The sequence below is a fragment of the Oncorhynchus tshawytscha genome, linkage group LG15 (genome assembly GCF_018296145.1).
Source record: "Oncorhynchus tshawytscha isolate Ot180627B linkage group LG15, Otsh_v2.0, whole genome shotgun sequence".
In the NCBI taxonomy this organism is placed as follows: Eukaryota; Metazoa; Chordata; class Actinopteri; order Salmoniformes; family Salmonidae; genus Oncorhynchus; species Oncorhynchus tshawytscha.
In genome coordinates, this window is record NC_056443.1 from 19220189 (window position 1) to 19241779 (window position 21591).

The window sequence follows — 21591 nt, forward strand, 5'->3', positions numbered from 1 at the left end:
GCACTGTAGATAGTTTCTATATCTATCTATCTATCTATCTATCTATCTATCTATCTATCTATCTATCTATCTATCTATCTATCTATCTATCTATCTATCTATCTATCTATCTATCTATCTATCTATCTATCTATCTATCTATCTATCTATCTATCTATCTATCTATCTATCTATCTATCTATCTATCTATCTATCTATCTATCTATCTTTCTGTCTGTGTATTGTATTAGCTACAGTATTACAGTATGCAGTATTATATCACAGTATGCAGTATACAGGTTTATAGTATAGCACTCTCTCCTATCACAGTGCATTGTTTGGGTCAATGTTTTGTCCATTCATCTATTCACAGTACACAGTCCAGTTCAGTATTGACTCTCTCTGGCAGCGATGTTTATCAGTGCTGAGATGTCTTTTAACATATACTGTATCTCTTCAGGGTGTGCCCAAAATGGCACACTATATATTGCACTACTTTTGACCAGATCTCTATGGAACCTGGTCAAATGTAGTGCACTGTTTGTTATTTGTATATTTGAATCCCCATTAGCTTTTGCAGAGGCAGCAGCTACTCTTCCTGGGGTCCACAACAAAACACAAAACATGACAAGTAACAAAACACGGGTACACCGATAGACAAGGACAGTCACACACATTTAAAAGACAAAGATATACAAACAATACAACAACAAAAATAATGTGCCTGTTAAGTGTGAGTCTGTGTGTTAGTGTGTGTGTGTGTGTGTCCTCTCACGGTCCCCGCCATTCCATGAGATGCTGCTTAATACATCTTTTCGAGGTAATTCTGCTTTGCTTGAGTAATTGGAGATGGAAGGGAGTTCCACGCGATCATGGCTCTGTATAATACAGTGGGTTTCCGTGAATTCGGTTTTGGGACCGTGGGTACTATGAAGAGACCCCTGGTGGCATGTCTTGTGGGGTATGAATGGGTGTCTGAGCTGAATCTTATTTGATTATGCAGGCAATCTGGAATTTGTTTATTCATTTCTCATAAAAACTAGAAGAGAAGCAGTTCATCTCTCGCCGACCCTCAACCAGGAAAGACTGGTATGCATGTTGTTGACGTTAATTCTGTATGTGCAGTTAAGGGCAAGGTGTGCTGCTGTTTTGAGCCAGTTGCCACTCTTCCCTATGCACTACATAGAGAAAATGGTGCCATTTGAAACGCAACCCATGTTGATGGCATAAATCATACATCATCTCTGTTGGCAGCCCATAAGTCAGTTGATCCACAGGAGATGACCAATGTCTCTCTCTCTCTCTCTCTCTGTTGCCTCTCTGCCCCCCTCTCTCTCTCTCTCTCTCTGTCACCTGTCTGCCCCCCCCATCTCTCCCTCTCTCTCTCACTTCCCTTATTTCTTTCCTCTCCCTCTCTCTCTTTTCGCAACACCGACTCATTCTCTCACTCCGCTGTATGATCTATTGCTCCCTGCCCCTGGCTCTCCCCTCACCCCCATCTTAATATGATGTAAAAAGCTAATCGCATGCAAATGTCTGTTGTCCCGGTAACCAGACCCGAAAAATCCCTTTGATGTTGCACCCGGCTCATTCTCTCCACGTTCTCTTTGTTCAACTAGAGTCTCTCTCTGCTTTGTCAACATCCCCCCTTTACCTCTCTCTCTTTCCCTCTCTCTGCCTCTCTTTCACTGCTGCTCTGTCTCTCTTTGCCCTCTCAGTTCTCTCGCTGTCTGCCCTACTCTCTCCCTCTGCCACATTCTCACTTACGATCTCTCTGTCTCTCGCCCCATTCCCTTGCAAAAATAAAAACTTCTCTAATTCTCTCTACTTTTTTTCTCTCCCTGCCTGGCTATACTGCAATACCACCCTGGTTCTTTGTGTCTCTGCCTATTCGCCCTTTTTCTATAAGCCCCCTCTCTATTCCTCCGTCTCCTTCATTCTTTCTTCTCCTTCCATGCACGTCGTCTCCCCTCTCTGTGCCTCTCTGTCTGCCTGTCTTCTTTCCCTCTTCTCCTGTCCTCTCTCGCTCCCCCCTTTCTCTCAGAGGGTCAGCCCCTTCCTGTTTCACTCCTCTCCCTCTCCCCACCTCCCCACTTTTCATCCCTCATTCCTCTCTCTCTCTCTCTCTCTCACTCACTCACTCACTCACTCACTCACTCACTCACTCACTCACTCACTCACTCACTCACTCACTCACTCACTCACTCACTCACTCCTTTCTTCTTTCTCTGTGGAATATTTGACCCTCTCCGCATAGTCACCTAGTCATCCAAGGTTCTGTTGGTGGTTTGCCGGAGATTAACTGCTGCTGATCTAGGGGAACACAGTTTCAGTACACACACGTTATTAGTGAATTTCTGTGCAATGATCAATGTGCAGGTACACGAACTGCAAAACCCCGTCAGTAAGTATTGCTACTAGCAGTAAGTGTTATGTAACAATGTGCTACACTGTCTGCAACTACACTGTACCTGACTATTCTACTACTATGTAAATACATTGGTTTAAGTCACTTGGAATGCAAAGTGGGACCCACATGGCAACATCCTCTGTATCCAAAGCGATACCACTAACAGGTTATCGAGTTTCAATGGCTTCCGTCCAGTTTTATTACAATAAGAAAGGTACACATGATCTAAGTACAATTGAAGTACAATTGAAGTATAACGCGTATCAAGTACATTGTAACCGTATAGCATGCAGACATTCAACAAAAACAGAACAAGCATTTATTTCGAAACTGTAAACATCAGTATATTTTTGGCATAAACTGCATAGGTAAGATGACACTTAAAAAAAGACTTGAACAAAAACCCCGTTGTATTTACATGTAAAACTACGAATCATGTCAAAGCGTAATAAAAAGACGCTTCGAATATGAAAATCTACAGCTAGATGGTTAAAAGGTGTTCATTATTCTGAAGACATATTATAAGACTTCTCTCCTGGTGAAAACAATAGCTCCCAATATAATGCAATATATTCTGCAGCACCAAGCTAGTACTGTTGTATGAGTACTGCATACCTTCTAATCAGACAAATTAGATATTGATTCAATGGGTTCAATATCCATTTGCACTTTTTAATTTGGATATGGAGTTGCTATGACACCCATGAAATCTGATGAGAGACAAGGGTTGCTGCCATCTGTGTATATTAGGCAGACTAACCTACCTACATAGCTGGCATACAGGCTATCTGTTAGTGCCCTTTATATCATACAATAACACAATTTAAATTCAGTTTGCTCCCAAGATTGACTAGCTTAGAAACACAACTTTTATACTTAATAATACTTATATTTGTAGTTGTAAATGAACTCAACTCTCATGTATTTGTAACCGAAAGGTTGGTTAGTTTGAATCCCCGAGCCGACAAGGCGAAAAATATGACAATGTGCCCTTGAGCAAGGCACTTAACCCTAATTGCTCCAGGGTCGCTGTTGATAATGGCCAACCCCGGCTGTGAACCCACTCTCTGAGGTGTCAGGGAGAGTTGGGATATGCAAAAGAATGTCATTTCCAAATCACACATGCACATTATTACACACTTGTGCATGTGTTAATTAGGACAAATATAAGCACCCATCAAATGATGTATCATTGTCACTGTATTGTATTGAAGTTGGAGGCGTAAGCTAATAGTGCATACTGCATTCAAAAATAAAGAATCTTTCACATCACAGCAAGATAATACGGCAGGTAACAGACATCTCCATTTCATGGAACACTTTCCTTCATTTTGAATAACGTGTATAAAGCTATAAGCACATGACTCAGACACAAACAAATGACTCATTTGACACACTCTAGACCCAACCGACGTCATATTGCATGAACTTATGCTCGCAAATCAAACATTTGTACACTTGGTGCTTGCAACATTATGGCTTATATTGAAAAAGAGGAATCACAAAATCATTCAATGAAATAGTCATTGAAAAGACCAATGGAGAATACGACATCGAGTCCCATAGCTACTGTATCTTTAGACAGAGCAGTGCTATAAGGCACCAAAACAAGTTATACGGTTTACCATAAGCCTTACGCCTGAATAAGACACGATACCACCTTTCCTTAAACCATCAACAATAACAATTGGACACACTGTAACCATTTGGCCCAGATTCCCTCTTGCTTTACATCCTCACGAAAAAACCACCTCAAAATACAGACGTTGGTCATCTCTCTTTAACAGCTTATTTGGTTCTGAGTGCTGAGATTAATAGTTTGGTTATAATAAGATGTTGACATTTTTCATTTCCATGTTATTGTTTATTCTACTCTTTACTTCCAGGCAAGACCTACTGAGAGTAGGGCGCCATGCCTGTCGTTGGTTGATATCTGCCCACTGGTTGGTCTATAGCTACTGTACTAAGCTGTAAGATGGCCACAGTGTCGGAACAGTACTCTACTGTCTATAGCACAATAAGACTCTCTGCAGAGTGTATGCGTGTGTTCCACACTCTGCGTAATGTGTGCACCCATACATGCAGGGCCGTATGTACTCATTTGCATAGATCACAATCACACCTAGCCTATACTATACCACATATACGGCCACACAGACAGAATCTATAATACTGCTACAGTACTAACATCCCCCCCCAAAAAGTCCCTGTTTAAACAGCATTGTAAAAGGCAAAATTTTAATAATGTCCAATAAAGTCAGTATAAAGCTATATTTCCTATAATGCTCCTGTATGTTTTAGGAGATAGTGGAAGCACGAAGGCCATGGCCGCCAGTCAGTGGTTCAGGCAGAGTGGTTTGGCCTAGTGGGGAGCCACTGAAGGAGGACAATGGCTCTACTGTGTGGCTGGAGTGTCCACGGTATCAATGACTCGGCGAGCAACTGGGTCCGGCCGATCCAACATGGCCACCGAGAGCAGGCTCTGCTGATGCCAGGTCCTGGGTTAGTTAGAGCCGTAATGTCTCTTTGTTTCCTGTATGCCCTTTCCTCTTTGGTCCTTTACTTTTTGTCCAGTTTGACCCCTCCAGTGGCTTGCATAGAGATGTTGTTTTGGTCTTTATTAGGTCCAGAATCCAGTTTCTAGACAGGGAGGGCGGGAAGGGAGGAGAGTGAGCGGAGAAAGGTAGATGAAGGTTGAGGTGTTGGATATACGAACTCTAAAGGGTTAACCTGGGGGTTTGTGACACAGGTGTGTCTTCAGTCATTCAGGAGAAAAATGGGTCAAAGCATTTGACTGATTTCGACGTTTAAAAGGAGAGGGAGATTGTGGGTTGACGGGGCAGACAAGAAAAGGGAGAGAAAGAGAGAGATGGAGGAAACGGAGAGAGATTACAGTACGTGTGCAAGATAAGATCACTCACGTTTGTTGCTGAGATGAAGATTACACCGCAGTGGAAGGAGACTGGTTCTGTGGAGACAAACATCTCATTTGAAGCACAGTGTGAATGTGTGTCTGTGTGTGTGTGTGTGTGTATTTGATTGTTTATTTGTGCATGTGTGTGTGTGTGATTACGTGTGTGTGCGTGTCTGTGTCTGCATGCGTGTGTCTGTGAAACCCACCTGTGTTTGTCCCCTCCCAGAGGCTGGGGACCCCCCCTCCTTCTGACTGCCAACAGAGGAAGAGTCTGAACAGCTACTGTGGACTACAGAGAGAGAGGGAGACAGATATGAGAGAGGGGGAAAGGAGTGAGAGAAAAAGAGAGTGAAGGTCAGTCGCCTGCCAATAAAGCTTTTGTAATGAAATTAAAATTGCAACACCGCAGATACAGAGCATGATTCCATTATACCATTATTCACAGGGAGACATCTGGTGGACAGCATATGTATTACACACAGGGTGTTTATAATATTTTTGTGGTTTCTGACAGTGTGTGTGTGTGTGTGTGTGTGTGTGTGTGTGTGCGCGCGCGCACACCTCTGTCATTCAGATTGTAGATAGAGTCGAGTTCAGATGTTACCGGTGCTCCTGTGGCATCTAGCAGTATCTTACTAGACACACCGATACACATTGTCTCTTTCAAACACAACTCTGAGAAAGAGAGAAAGAGAACGAGACAGAGAGAAAGAGAGAGAGAGACCGAGAGAGAGACACCGAGGGGGACATAGAAAGAGAGAGACAGAGATAAAGAGAGATAGAGAGACATAGACAGAGAGAGAGAGAGAATTCCATTACATGTTCAATTCATAATGCAATATCTTACACTAGTGAATTTGAACGGTGGCCCCGACCAAGACTCAAACCCAAGTCCGGCGACCGTCAACCCAACACCTTATCCGAACCTTTTGACAAGGTCACTAGGGGAATGGGGTTAAGGTCGCTACAATAGTTTGGAACTTGTGTGGTATATGGCTGGGGTGAGAGGTGAGAGTTCAGAGCACAGGACTAAAATCTTATTCGAGTTCTGTGGGTCAGAGTAAAATGTCAGGGATCATACTGTACCTGTGTTGTGTATAGCGTGAGTCCAGAGGAGCTGAGCGATGTCGTGTGTCCAGGCTGCCCTCCCCTCTCCACTCTGACACTGCAGGGTCAGGCAGTCCCGGATACGAGGGGCCTGACGCACCCACACCTCGAACCTCACCCCTTCCTCACCCACACTCTGGGTCAGACCCATCTCACCCGTCTGACAGAGAGAGAGGGGGAGGGGGAGAAAGAGAGATGTGGAGAGAATAGAGGTCAGAACCGTACACATAGTGGATTCATGTGGTATTGCACCTTCGTCTCATACCACCGCTGTTTTGGAAATGACGGATTTTGGGCCCAATTTTTCTGTGGGTATCTCGTCTGATTGAGGCCATATGTGTGAGTTTGCAGGCGTGCCCGCGCGCGTATGCGCGGTTGCGCATGCTGGTGTGTGCATATTTACGCACGTCTGTGTGTGCACCCGTGTATGAGTGTGCGCGTGTCCGTTACCTTGATGCTGTGTTTGAAGCTGTAGGCGGTGCGTCCTGGGCCGGGACTCTTCTGCTTGGTGAAGATGATGAGGTGCTGATAGAGGAACACACTCCTCACCCCTGTCTTCTTCCTCCTGGTCCCCCCACACACCAACAGCTCCCCCTGACGCACCAGCTCTCCGCGCTCCGCCACTGGGACCTAACACACACACACACAGTTTACCGCCCACCAAACCGCGTCGTGTTGTTCAAGAGAAGCTTTTGAAACAAGCTATTTTTAACCATCCAAGTGATGTGAGGTTCATGTAACCCGAGCTATGCGTCAAACATAACTCCTCCACCACTCTCTGTTCTGTTATTTAGCTATCTTTCAGAGAGCTCTTTGTGTGTGTGTGTGTGTCATGTGTTTTTGCCTGTGTGTGTGTTCTAGTAGCTATGTGGTAGGGTTTAACCTAGCTATATAATCTACTCTGTAGGTGACTCAGCAAAGCAGTATGTCATCAGTCAGACTGACAGTGAGTGTGTGTGTGTGTATGTGTGTGTTTGCGTGCGCGTGTGTTTCTCTCTCGCTCCCTGTGTGTGTGTGCATGTATGTTTGTGTCGTGTATGAGTATGTGTGTATGAGTATGTGTGTCACCATGGTGATTGATAGAACTGTGTCATAGAAGCAACAGAACTATAGGCCAGGAAGCAGAAAAAAGGAGTAGGATTGGCTTATAAAAATAGGATGAAACAAGTTGCATCTAGGTGCTGATCTACGGTCAGTTTTGGCTTAACCCCCCAAATGACTATGGTTAGAGCTGACGTAGGGAAAGCTGATTCTAGATCTGTGGTTATGGACAAATTGAGTTATTCAAGTGAATGTGATGTGATGCTTATTGAACTGTTTGTCCCTGACAAAGTCCCAAATTGCATTATATTCCCTTCACAGTATATTCCCTTCACTACTGTTGACCAGAGCCCCATGGGCCCTGATTAAAAGAAGTGCACCATGGGCTCTGGTCAAAAGGGTGCCATTTAGGACGCATTCCCAATTTAAGGTTGAAACCTTGTCCAACACTTTGGGATCATTATACCAGTATGGGGGTTTATCTATTCTGAATTGGCTTCCTCCCAAAGTTGAGAATTTAGTTTTAAGTCTGGCTTTCTCACCGGACACCCGACGATTAGGTCGCTGGCCCGGAGGTCCTCGCCGTGGCGATGGACGTGTCTGAGGACGGAGAGGGAGGAGTCGGAGGCAGGGTTTAGCCCTCCCAGCTCTTCCAAGGCATCGCAGTACTGTTCCAGTCTCAGTGTAGGGGCCTGGAGACAATGGGGGAACGACAGGGGGGAGAGAGGAGGGGTGGCCGGGAGTCTGAGCTGGGGAGGGAAGAGGGTTGGAAGGGGGGAGAGAAAGTAGAGGACTTCAGCATCATTGCCATCTACAGTATGGTCGACATCATCATCATCATCATTGTTATTACCTTCATCATTTTCATGACACAGTACTTAGAAATATTTTATCTTCTACTGTCACCCGGTGGCCGTTTTAAAAACTGCACCTCCAGCATTTGACAGCTCCAAACTACAGTAAATATTCAACCCTCAGATCTCTACTAAAACCCATCTATGTGATGTTCTTCTTTTCATGTTTTCTCAGTCTAAAGCTGTGATCAGATTATGCCCTGTGTGTGTATCAGACTGTGCTTATTGTTGTATGTTGAAAGCCTGTTGATTGGTTTTAGTGTAATCCAACCTTAATGAGTTATTTGAGTATACTTTACACTTATAATTGGCTTCCGTGTATACAATGCTGTTTTAATTGTCCATACTATATAATGCTGTTGTTGTAATGGGCTTAAGCTAGTGAATGTGACGCTGTTCCGTGGTGGCTGGTGGAACTTTAAATCGGAGGATGGGCTTGAATGGAACAGTATCAAACATTCCACTCATTCCAACCCAGTCATTACTATGAGACGTTCTCCCCACACCAGCCTCCACTGACTCTGTTTTCAATAAAAAAATGTTTGCTACGAGACAGTCTCTTACCTTGAAGAAGTCCGCAGCTTGAGTAACCAACGGGGAGTCCAATTCTGGTTTAATCCTGATGTAGTGAGAGTACTGGAGAAACTCCTCTCTCTATTTGTGTGTGAGAGAGGGGTTTGGTATGGAGAGAGAGAGAGAAAGTAAAGTACTTCATTTTTTTATATATAAAAAAAAATCTACTTCTACAGTACCCTTGATGGCATTGCCCATGCTAAAACAGCCCTCTCTCCAACTCTATGATCGACCCACTCACGTATTTACTGAAGAGGTCCTGTTGCAGCAGACTCTGCAGTAGAGCTCCCTCCATGGCTGGGAGGAGGTTCTGTGAGTGGAAGGAGCTGAGGCTGGCCCATTTGGGGAACAGGAGATCTGCTTTCCCCCTGAGGGAGGAGGGGGTGTCTGGACCCTCCAGGAGGGGCAAGTAGGTCTCTTCCACCCCCTTTAATACAGCCACGTACTGCCTCTCTGAACTCAGCATCCTGCACCACAATAGGTACAGTTTACTGTACGGAGAAAGGAGGGAGAGTGAGAGGGAATGAAGAGACAGAAGAAAGGGGTAGGGAGAACCAGAAAGAGAGAGGGAGGAAGTAAGAGAGAAAGTTAGAGAGGGAAGAGGTAAGTCAGAAAGGAGGGTAAGAGGAAGAAAGCTGCATTTCCCTCTCTCTCTCACACACACACACACACACACACACACACACACACACACACACACACACACACCACACACGCACACACCATACCTCTGTGCGGTGGTGGTGCCCTGCCTCTCCCCTCCCGTCTCCCTCTCCGCTCGGCTCAGCAGCACGTGTTGTCTTGGCGTCCCGGTGTAGTCCACCACTTCCTTGCTGCTCACCTCTACACCTCTGATGAGCACCCCTGATCCCCCCTGCACCCCTCCTATTCCTCCCCCAATCCCTCCTCCTCCTCCCTCTCTCCATCCGGGGACGGCGGCTGCCATCCCAGCGGCGATAACAGGGTCTGTGAGGGCCCGGCGCCCCAGCCAGGTGAGGGGGGAGTTACGGCTGGCTGCACCCACAGGAGGCTCTACAGGCCTGGCGGTGGCAGGGCCCCGACGGGGGGCCAGCAGGGCCTGGAGGTCGAAGCTGGGGTGACGCTTCCTGGGGGGTTTGGGGGGCAAAGGGGCTTCTGTGGGCTGGGGGAAGAGAGGAGAGATAGAGAGAGAGAGAGAGAGAGAGAGAGAGAGAGAGAGAGAGAGGGGAGAGGAAGATGGAGAGGGAGGTGATGGATCTAGGATCGTACAATGTAAGAGAAGAGGCACAATAAAGGCGAACGGCTAAAAGCAGCGGGTGGCCTCTGACCAGAATTTTGGCCGTCATTTCTGTTTCCTGACGATTCTACATGCTGAATTGCCACCCAGCAGGTGATCGCTAACACACTGGAGATGTTATGCAATCCATTATAATCTAAAACACACATAAATACATGCAGTATTTACATCCACCACACACACACACACACACACACACACACACACACACACACACACACACACACACACACACACACACACACACACACACACAACAAACACTTACGCTCTTCTTTGCCGGATGCAACAGATTCTGCAGAAATTTCCCTCCTCCCGCTCCTCCTCCACCTCCTCCCGTTCCCTCCTTCTTATTCCCTTTCTCCTCTCCTATCTTCAGTGTGGAGCAGGTCTGTGGGCGAAACAGTGAAGCCAGGGACCCCCAGGACTGGAGGCCTCCCTCCCCTCCCCCGGCCCCGACACCCCAGTCTCCCTCTCCCTCGGGCCCCATCAGGTCCCACAGACTGGAGGCGGAGGGGGTCTTGGGCCGGGCCTGGCCCTGGTTCTGCCCTCGCTCTGCCTGCTGCAGCAGCCTGGGTTTGACCTGAGGAACAGTAGCAGAAACAGTGGGCTTTGTTACATTTGTACATTGTTACAATACTGTATATATATATATAATATGACATTTGTAACGTCTTTATTGTTTTGAAACTTCTGTATGTGTAATGTTTACTGTTAATTTATATAGTTTATTTCACTTTTGTATATTATCTACCTCACTTGCTTTGTCAATGCTAACACATGTTTTCCATGCCAATAAAGCCCCTTGAATTGAATTGAGATACTGTAGACAGACAGACAGACAGACAGACAGACAGACAGACAGACAGACAGACAGACAGACAGACAGACACTGTAGATACTGTAGATAGATTTATACTGTAGATCGATAGATAGATACTGTAGATAGATAGATAGATAGATAGATAGATAGATAGATAGATAGATAGATAGATAGATAGATAGATAGATAGATAGATAGATAGATAGATAGATAGATCAAGTGACTGAATGACTGACCTGGGCCACAGTGCGTTGGTATCTCTCAAGGGTCTGAGACCACAGGTCCAGGAGAGCTCCACCACCCAGCTCCAAGGCTAAGGCACGGGCGTCCTGAAAACGAGATGGCGGAATGGGAGGGAGGGAGGAGAGGGGGGTGGAGGGGGAGGGTGAGGTGGAGGAGATGACGTCGCACCACTGGTTGGCCTGGAGGGGTGTAGAGAGGTAGAGAAAGGTTGGGAGAGGAGAGAGGGGAAGGGTATAAAAAAAGAAATAAGGGTTAGTTGACAGTGTCATAACTGTGTTTGTTGCTGTTACTGTATACTTGTTTGCATTGTGGGTATTTCAGTGTGTGTGTGTGTGTGTGTGTGTGTGTGTGTGTGTGTGTGTGTGTGTGTCATGTGTGCTGTGACAGAGCGTGTCATGCTTGTGTCTGTGTCTACACTATGTGTCATGTACGTGTGTGTACTGTGTATGTATGTACATGTCACAGGAGGTTGGTAGCACCTTAATTGGGGAGGACGGGCTCACGGTAATGACTGGAGCGGAATCAGTGGAATGGTGTCAAATACATCAAACACATGGTTTCCAGGTGTTTGATGCCATTCCATTTGCTCCGTTCTGGCCAGTATTATGTGTGTTTAACCCGGTTAGTGTGGACAGTAGTCTGTGTGTTTAACCCGGTTAGTGTGGACAGTAGTCTCTGTGTGATTACCTGGGTCAGTGTGGACAGTAGTCTCTGTCTGTCTCCCTTGGTCAGTGTGGACAGTAGTCTGTGTGTTTACCTCGGTCAGTGTGGACAGTTGTCTCTGTGTGTTTAACCCGGTTAGTATGGACAGTAGTCTCTGTGTGTTTACCCCGGTCAGTGTGGACAGTAGTCTGTGTGTTTACCTCGGTCAGTGTGGACAGTTGTCTCTGTGTGTTTAACCCAGTTAGTATGGACAGTAGTCTGTGTGTGTTTACCTCGGTCAGTGTGGACAGTTGTCTCTGTGTGTTTACCTCGGTCAGTGTGGACAGTAGTCTCTGTGTGTTGTCCAGTGTTGTCCAGCAGTCAGACAGACAGTGAGACATGTCTCTGAGTCTCTCTCTGACCGGGGGTACCCTGACCTGCACCTCTATCAGTCCCCCCCAGTCCAGCTCAGACCAGCTCTCCAGATCTCCAAGGACCGCCAGGGTCTCAGTGTGCAGCTCCTATGCACACCCACACACACACGCACGCATGCACGCGCGCATGCACACACACACACACACACAATATACAGATGAGGAACATATACAGTATATTATACAGAAACACGTGCACATGCACACAAACTCACACATGGCACACACACGCACACACTCACGTTGGCCGACTCTCTGAAAGTCTTGAACTTCTGCTGTTTGAGGGAGAGCCTGCTGAGAGAGATGGGAGGCTCCCTGTAGTCTTCCAACTGATCCTGGATCTGCTCTATCTCCCTCTCGCACTGATAGAGAGAGGTTGAGAGGGATGGGAGAGGAGGGAGGGAGGGAGGGATGGAGGGACACGGGGGTGGGAGGGTTAGTAAAAGTAGAACGGGCGACGAAATAATAGACATTTGAAATACCATTAGTATCCAATTGTAACAGTCTGTTTTCTCTAAACAACCTTTTCAAAGAGATAGCTATTTAACTGCCGCTCCACACTGTACTATTACAATATTATAGTGTTCGTTCTGTGCTTCCCTCTCTCTCTCCTACCTTTTCCAGCTTGTCCACCATGGCAGCCAATCGTCCGAGGGCTTCCAGATCACTGCCCCTCTGATTGGACACCTGGACGAGGCGGTGGAGGGAATCATCCACGCTGTCATAGAGGTTAGAGGTCGCAGCCAGAGCAGCTCTGAAGGCGCAAAGAGTTCAAAGGTCATATAGAATATGATGATATAGGGGTGAATCCTAACTTCCACTTAAGTCGCATATCCACTTAGTCTCCCATTGACATCAATGCATGACTAAGTGAAAATGTGTAAGTTAGGATTCGCCCAAAAACAATAGATTACCCATAGACTTCCAGTCATTGTGCTAACACTAGTTAGCATTGGCTTGCAAATATACCTCTAACTTAATTCATACTGGACACAGAGACCTAAAAATGGCATTCAAGAGTTAATCTGACTCCGGGGAAGTAGATACAGGGCATCATTGCTAAAATCCTGAAGTATCCCTTTAAAAAAGAGATAGCAGATTGAGAAGTATTACACTAGGAAACGCTTTCAAAAAACATATCTCATACGTTATATCTATGATAGGATAATCTATTTGAACGGCATTATCATTTGGATACACTGATGGGATAGGGTAGATGGGGGTACCTGCAGTCTGGGGACCGCTTTGCCAGTCCTGATGTGCCATTGGCCAGCCCTGCCAGCCAGGCCCCACCCTTGCGCTGCAGCTCAGTCAGCCGTTGGTCGACTAGGATGCTCGTCATCAGCTGTCTGTGTTTTTCCACACTTAAAGGAACAGTCTGGAAAATAGTTTTTTAAAAACACATAGGTTAACCTTGTGTTGTGTTGTACAGCCAGATGGATCACACACAGAAAGTATGTTACATTTACTCAAAAGTTCTTCAATTTTTTCAAAAGCTCCTCAAGTTTACTCAACAGTTCAATTCAGTTCCTCAGTTATTACCTCTAGTATTTCACCCCATAACACCTCACTGGTACCATCTTAAACAACATAGATGTGGTGATACAGTAATACATGTATCCTACCTTGATACAGTCTGGTAGTGGTGCTGTGTCCATAGACTGCAGTGCATCCTCCAACAGAGAGAGTGCGCTCTCACAACACTCAGTTAGACTCTCCACACTCTAACAGCAGAAACGGGACAGGAGTAACGTAGTATAGTTTAGTCTATAGTTTAAACTGCACCCTATTCCCTACATAGTGCACTACTATGGACCAGAGCACTACTTTTGACAAGGACCCATCGAGTTCTGGTTCATAGTAGTGCACTAGATAGGGAATATGGTGCCATTTGGGACACATATATATTAGCTTATATTGCACATGACATAGTAGGGCTTGATGGTGAAAACATGACCATTGATACTGCTGATTTCATAACTTTAAAGCTGCAATATGTAACTTTTTGGACGACCTGACAAAATCACATAGAAATGTGAGTTATAAATCTGCCATTGCCATTGAAAGCAGGTCTAAGAAGCGGTAGATCTGTTCTATGTGTGCTATTTTTATGCTTCCCGTTTTATGCATCTTTTACGTTCGCTTTTGTACACCAGCTTCAAACAACTGACAATACAATATTTTGGGTTATTGAAAATACATTTCACAGAGGTTTAGATGGTACAATAATTCTCTACACTAAACATTGATTGTTTTGCCACTTAAACTGAAATAGGCGAACTATTCGAAATTATAGCAACCAGGAAATGGCGGAGCGATTTCTGCACATTGCACCTTTAATATCCACAGGACAGAAATCGTAAGCATTTAAAGAAATGACATTGTTTGTGAGTTAACTTTTTCATTCAAGTCAAATGCCATGGCTAACATACGTGAGTGTGTGTGCTCGTGCGTCCAGCACTCAGAATGTCAAGTTTAGCACAGAATGCCAAGACTTATAGTCATAAAGTGCAGCCTATTCAATTTGAAATAAGTGAGAATAGACAAATCAGTCCAGTCTCATATTCAAAATGCCAATAGCGGTGTATTGATTTAGCTGCATGTGGAATCTGAATTGATTTGAGAAAGAATAGGCTGCACTTTATGACTATAAGTCTTGACATTCAAATGTGACATTCTGAGTGCTAGACATGCTGGGAACAGACTTTTCTCTCTCTCTTTCCCTGCCTTCCCTCTCCCCTCTTCCCCTCTCTCTCCCTCCCTCCCTCCATCCATACCTTCCCCTCCCCATCTCATCCTCTCTCTCTCACTCCCCTCTCACCAGTCTGAAGGCCAGCCAATCATAGCAGCAGTGTTTGTAGTCTCATTCCATCTCTCTCTCCTTCCTCTACCTTAACTCCATTCCTCCCTACCTCCCGCCATCTCTCACCAGTCTGAAGGCCAGCCAGTCAGAGTGGCAATGTTTGTAGTCTCCGTCCATCTCCAGGGGCAGCTGCTGCCTGTCTATATACTGCTGAAGGACCCCTGTCCCTCGCACCGTGTGCACCTACACAGGACACAGAGAAAAGAACATCAGATTCTGGGAAGGAAGTGATAAAGGGTCAGAATCTAGAAGACTGTTCCCACTACTGAGCCAAACGGAGCCAAGCCAAATCAAGCTGTACTGAGCTGGTCTGGTTACGCATTGACCATAGTTGCTGGAACTGTGATGAAAAAGACCATGTGAAAAGAAAATATTTGAGCCAGTCAAGTTTGGGTTGGCGCAGTAGTTTGAAAAAGGTACAATTCAATAAATATTACTACTTCATTTTTTTGTGCTTTTGTTTTGTTTTGCCTTGTCATTTTTGTTGTTGTTGGGGGGTTACAGCTACAATATTCACATTATTTTACACCGTTTATACCATATGTACGTGCAGGCTGCCACTCAAGAAAATAAACAAATAAATACAAACAAAAAGAGGTGGGCCTACACCTCCAACTACCCATCCCATTCCCCCCTGCCCAACATGTCTCCGTCCAACCCCCCGCATCTACCCCTTCCCACCCCGCCTAGCAACACAGGCTGGTTGTTAGTCCCAACCCCCCATACCTCTATCCATCCATCCGCCCCCCAACTCCTCCACCACTTATCCCCTCGAGAGATAGAACTTCCCAGGAGCTTTGGTCTCTGATAAAGCATGTAAGATATGTAATAGACGACAGAGGTTATCTGAGAATAATCCTTTTTTAACTTCTAGGCGACAGGGGGGCAGTATTGAGTAGCTTGGATGAATAAGGTGCCCAGAGTAAACTGCCAGCTACTCTGTCCCAGATGCTAATATATGCATATTATTAGTAGTATTGGATAGAAAACACTCTGAAGTTTCTAAAACGGTTTGAATGTTGTCTGTGAGTATAACAGAACTCATATGGCAGGCGAAAACCTGAGAAGAAATCCAACCAGGAAGTGGGAAATCTGAGGTGTGTAGTTCTTCAACTCTTTGCCATTCCAATATACAGTGTAAATGGGGTCATATTGCACTTCCTAGGGCTTCCACTAGATGTCAACAGTCTTTAGAACTTTGTTTGAGGCTTCTACTGTGAAGTGGGGGCGAATGAGAGGGGATTGAGCCAGGTGTCTGGCAGAGTGCCACAGGCTCTGATGCTCGTTCACGAGAGAGTTAGCTCTCGTTCCATTGCTTTCCTACAGACATAGGAATTCTCCGGTTGGAATATTATTGAAGATTTATGTTAAAAACATCCTAAAGATTGACTCTATACTTAGTTTGACAAGTTTCTACGGGCTGTAACGGAACTTTTTGAACTTTTTGTCCGACGTTCGGCTGGACCTGAACGCTCGTTTGGATTTGTTTACAACTTATGTGCTAATGTGATTAGAAACAAGAAAGTTTCCCAGGACATAGACATGTCTTACAGGGGCAGAAAGCTTAAATTCTTGTTAATCTAACTGCACTGTCCAATTTACAGTAGCTATTACACTGAAACAATACCATGCTATTGTTTGAGGATAGTCCACAACAACAAAAAACTTTTATTACGGCAAATGGTTTGATACAAGGTAAATAATGTTAATGTTAAAGCTAATTTTCCATCATGTATGACCTTCCTGGGAGTGTGTAAATATACATTTTTTATTACCATATAATTTGTATGTTCTCTATAGTTATGTACTTGAAAATGTATCAATTGACCAATTCGGCACATTTGGGCAGACTATGCTTCACTGGATCAGTCTGAAACTTTGCACACACACAAAATCTAAATTGCGCCATCGACAGATGAGTTGGAAAAAGTGATGGGCTACTTTCTGCACATTCCACGGTCAGTGTGACCCGGAGTGACTTGACACAACGCTTGCCAAACAAGATGTAGCTACAAACAAAACAGAGTTAAATGGTTCCAGTCTGCTGTGAAGTGTTCATCCATGTATATGGGTAAGAGTTTAGCTACATTTTCAGATTTAGTCAAAAAGGTGAATTTCCCGCGCTGCCTTTTCAGCGGAATGTTGGAGGTTTCCGTTAGCGGAACCTGTGTCCTAGACAGGTTAAAGCGTACTGTTAATTAGCTTGCTGGCTCGCTAGCTAATGTTACGTGTATGATCTGTGTAGTAATATTATTTCAGAAACCCATTTGCATTGCTAGTTATAGCCTAATGTTAGCAAGCTACTGTAACATTGAACCTAGTTTGTAAGCTTTAGCTACCTGCAGATTCATACTACAGCTATGACAATGTTTGTATTGGTAAAAGTATGAGTTGGGATTATACCGGTTCATTGTTTAGCTAGCTAGCTACCTAGCTAGCTACATGTCTAAACAAAAAGACTCCACTTCGGCCGGATAATTACATGACCCATCACATTAGCCAGGTGTGTCTGGGGGTGATTACGGCCATCTACTGTATTTCATGAACATGTGTACATGTCTAGACAATAGTTTCCCATCCACTCAGCTAGATGTGGCTGGGGGGTGGTTATAGCATTTCCTTCACATGACCCATCAATTTAGACAAGTGTGTTGGGTAAGCATCATCTAATAGTTATAAAATATTTTTACCTGGACACTTTCTGTTTTTGAAAAACTACTATGCAAGTAACCAATTCAGTGTACCTTTTACACCTTCTGTATCCTGTGCATGTGTCAAATAAACTTAGCCCCACCCATCTCTTTAATGATTACGGCTTAAGATGGTGTGAACGATGCTGAATGGGTGTGTAGACAAAGACAAGCTCTCCAGTAGGTGGACCAAAACATTCGAGGGCAATTTTCTCAGAAGTGGGGTTACAATTTGATTCACTTTCAAAGCAGAATTTCTTTCCAATTGTTCCTCAACTGCAGTCTCTACTTTTATCCAATGCAAAAAAACACTATTTCAAATGTTGCTACATAAGACCGAGGCGGTCCATCACAAAGGTTCCCTATTCCATGTGTGTACTTTTGGTGCAGGTGTGTTTCTTGGAGCATTGCTTCTGTATGTCAATATGGTTTCTAGCTAGAATATCAAGACGGCTGAAACACTTGATAGACATATTAAGGCCTTTCAAATTCCACGAGGGGATAGCTAGTGTTGCCATAGTTTTTCTAAAATGTAATTGTTATCTTTAGTGTTAATAAGCCCATGGGATGTAAAATAGTTTCATAGTCCACAGTAACAATTGCCACTGAAGGGACGAGTAGGGAGGATGAAGGATAGTCCATTTTATAAAAACATATGACATCATTTTCTATTAAAGTGACACGGGTCAAATGGAGTGATAATCAAATCCAATCAAATTTGATTGGTCACTCAAACTTATTTAGCCAATGTTATTGTGGGTGTAGCGAATTGCTTGTGTTGATGAGACACGAGAGAAGTGTGTGTGTGTGTGTGTGTGTGTGTGTAGTCACCTCTACTCCATCTAGACTGTGTGTAGATGACTCCTGGTGCTGCTCCTCCACCAGAATGAGGACAGAGCCAAGACCTCCCGGGACCACAGCCTGGAACGCGCGCACGCACACACACGCACACACAGACGTACAAACACACATTAGAGACGCCCTCTCAACATAAACACATGTCTACATATAAACACATACAGTACATGTATAAACACTCTTAGCACTTCAACATTTAACTCTTTCTCACCTGTAATTGTTTCAGTGCAGCGAGGCAGAGAGCGGAGGGAGGAGATTGTCTACTGTCTACTATTACTGTTAGGCCTCGCTCTTTAGCAGAAGAGCTGATTGAGGGAGAAAGAGATAGGGGGAGAGGTGAAGGCGGAATAAAATGAAACACCTAACTTCGAGTTTCAGTTTCTGTCAAAAACAACTATAAAAACCACTATATAAAGTGTCATCGCTAGCTCAAATCAAAATCAGGTGAAATAAAATGTTATTTGTCACATGCTTTGTAAACCACAATTGTTGACCAAAAGTGAAATGCTTGCTTATGTGCCCTTCCCAATAATGCATAAAACATTTTTTAATTAGAATAAATACACTATATAGAGAAGCTGCCAGTAGTGCTATGAGTGTTATACTATAAAGGGTCCCCCAGACGAGACTGTGATATGGACAGTTTGCCATAGTGACAGAATATTACCGGGTGATCCTGTGATAACAGGCCAAGACACGGCCCATCTCGTCCGCACGGCAACCGTCCTCTGGGAGGTGCGTTTCAGTGACAACCACAGCCCGTCCCAGCCTGTCCACCGTACCTACAGACAGAGAGAGGGTGGGAGGAGGAGGGGGTAGAGAGAGAGAGAATAAGAGAGAGAGAGAGGATGAAAGTGGATAATTGCAAGAGTGTTGAAGGGTGGATAAGTATGAATAAAAGGAAAGTAAGGGTAAAGGGATGGAAGGATAGTAAATGAGATGGATATAAAAGATGACCCACCTGTCAACATCAGCTTTCCTGATTGGAGGAGTTCTGTGTCCAATTCCCTTAGGAGAGGAGGGGCTTTAGGTGATAGGCCATTTGATAGGTCAGGAGATGTCTCTGCCCCTAACTCCTCTGTAGAGTGGTTAGATAAGGATGTGCCTGATTGGCTAGTAGTTGTGTCAGGTGAGACTTCTGGTTGGACAACCTGGTTTTCTGTTGGTAAAAGCATGAATAGGCATGAGAATAATGTATTCTAGCCATATACTTTTTATCCAATTGACATAAAAACTTCTCAAAAAGAAGCTAAAATCTAACCTGTATTGCTTTCCCCAATCTCAGCTTTTTCTTGTCCTTCATTGACTGGTGTGACCTCTTTATCCGCCGCCTCAGGCTGCTGTGTTGCCTCTGATAGGTTGGTTGTAGTGATTGGCAGGTTGGTTGTCGAGGAGATGGCGGGACCATGCTGAGGTGTTTTACTTGGTGGTTTGGAACCGGCCTGGTCTCGAGTCTTCTGGTTGCCACGACACCCACTTTTAGCCTTCCCCTTTCCCCCTCTCCCTTTCCTCTTCCTCCTGAGAGAGAAGATACAGTGATGTCATACAGGGATGTAATACTGAGTGTGCGGTTAATAGTTATGGTGAATCCTACAGATGTAGGATCTTAATTTGATCACCCTGTTGCTGGAGAACTTTCCTGCAATGTAAAACTTGTAGTGTAATTGAGGTTCTAAAAAAATATAATCCTATTAATTACAATCCACTTAATAATTCACATTAATTTAGTAGTGTACAAATTATTTACAATGATATTATAATTATAAATAATTTGTACACTACTAAATGACAGCAAGAAGCCCAAAACGAAATACAAACATCAACATTCTAAACCTTGATTATATTGGGATACGATCACATACGTTTCTATATTTATGTGTGGGAATACATGAGAACATATTTCCTAAATTAAAATCACTTGGAGCTGATTTCCTGGTGATTTTACAGTATTTTATGTCCAACAACGAAAATCACCTGTATTAGACCGTAAGTGTACTATATCCGTATGTGAAGGAATTGTACCTGCACACAAAACGTTATTACATTCAGTGCTTAATTTGAGCCAGATCCTGCCGGAACAGGAACTGGGGTCTCTCAATTTTTCAATGTTTCATTCCGGAACGCATTGGCCAGGATGCGGTACCTCTCGTGGCATGAAAAATTATTTTCTCTGTTTGAATTGTAAAAATTCTAATAAAGTAAATCAGAGTTAATTCAAGTTGCCTTCTCTGTAATTCTCCTGCTTACTAAAAACATGTATTTCCTTACAGAATCATAGCAGCAGGAAAGATGTTGGAGGTTTTGCAGCACCCCTGATAAATTGAAATAAATAAAATAATACACCAGGAGTAGGCCTATAATTTAGCCACAGAGGATCAATAGCATATTTTTTTATGGCCTAGCTGTGGATTGTGTGTAGCCCAATCAAAGGTCTACAGCCAGGAACACATGGCAAATCTGTCAGTGAACAGCATGCAGCCAAAACAAAATTTCAAATACAATCACGGGAAACCCAGGTTGGAAAGCAAATGGATTCTGCTGAAAAGAGAAGACTAATCTGTCTGTAGCAGTGAAGGCTCCTCAGAGGACAAAGGGAAGGACCATCCTCCTCAGTGAATTTAAGATAAAAAAACAAACATTTTAAACATTTAAAAAGTTATAATTTTTAGATAAAACTATGCTAAATATATTCACATCACCAAATAATTTATTAAAACATACTGTTTTGCAATGAAGGTCTACAGTAGCCTCAACAGCACTCTCTGGGGAAGCACCATGGTGTAGCCAGAGGACAGCTCGTTTCCGTCCTCCTCTGGGTACATTGACTTCAATACAAAACCTAGGAGGCTCATTATTCTCGTCCCCTTATATAGACTTACACAGT

The 21591-nt window shown here is 44.3% G+C and overlaps 1 protein-coding gene across 2 annotated transcripts in view; it reads right to left on the reverse strand.

Moving 5' to 3' along the window:
• Window positions 1-2559: 2559 nt before the first annotated feature.
• arhgef40 (Rho guanine nucleotide exchange factor (GEF) 40) overlaps window positions 2560-21591 on the reverse strand; it is a 37336-nt gene continuing 18304 nt past the window's right edge. Inside the window, exons 6-28 of one of the 2 annotated variants that reach the window (XM_024373421.2) lie at window positions 19969-20225; window positions 19669-19866; window positions 19375-19489; window positions 18919-19012; window positions 18681-18770; window positions 15226-15342; window positions 13922-14020; window positions 13523-13674; window positions 12912-13050; window positions 12539-12658; window positions 12192-12383; window positions 11214-11399; window positions 10423-10737; window positions 9607-10019; window positions 9120-9345; window positions 8870-8959; window positions 7994-8200; window positions 6861-7040; window positions 6390-6570; window positions 5865-5978; window positions 5510-5592; window positions 5311-5357; window positions 2560-5029 (exon numbers count right to left, since the gene is read on the reverse strand). In XM_024373421.2, coding sequence (XP_024229189.2) covers window positions 5331-5357; window positions 5510-5592; window positions 5865-5978; window positions 6390-6570; window positions 6861-7040; window positions 7994-8200; window positions 8870-8959; window positions 9120-9345; window positions 9607-10019; window positions 10423-10737; window positions 11214-11399; window positions 12192-12383; window positions 12539-12658; window positions 12912-13050; window positions 13523-13674; window positions 13922-14020; window positions 15226-15342; window positions 18681-18770; window positions 18919-19012; window positions 19375-19489; window positions 19669-19866; window positions 19969-20225 — 3595 coding nt within the window. In that variant the 3' untranslated portion in view covers window positions 2560-5029; window positions 5311-5330. Of the gene's footprint in view, window positions 5030-5310; window positions 5358-5509; window positions 5593-5864; window positions 5979-6389; window positions 6571-6860; window positions 7041-7993; window positions 8201-8869; window positions 8960-9119; window positions 9370-9606; window positions 10020-10422; window positions 10738-11213; window positions 11400-12191; window positions 12384-12538; window positions 12659-12911; window positions 13051-13522; window positions 13675-13921; window positions 14021-15225; window positions 15343-18680; window positions 18771-18918; window positions 19013-19374; window positions 19490-19668; window positions 19867-19968; window positions 20226-21591 lie in introns of both variants that reach the window. The other variant, XM_042298242.1, reaches the window with a different exon arrangement.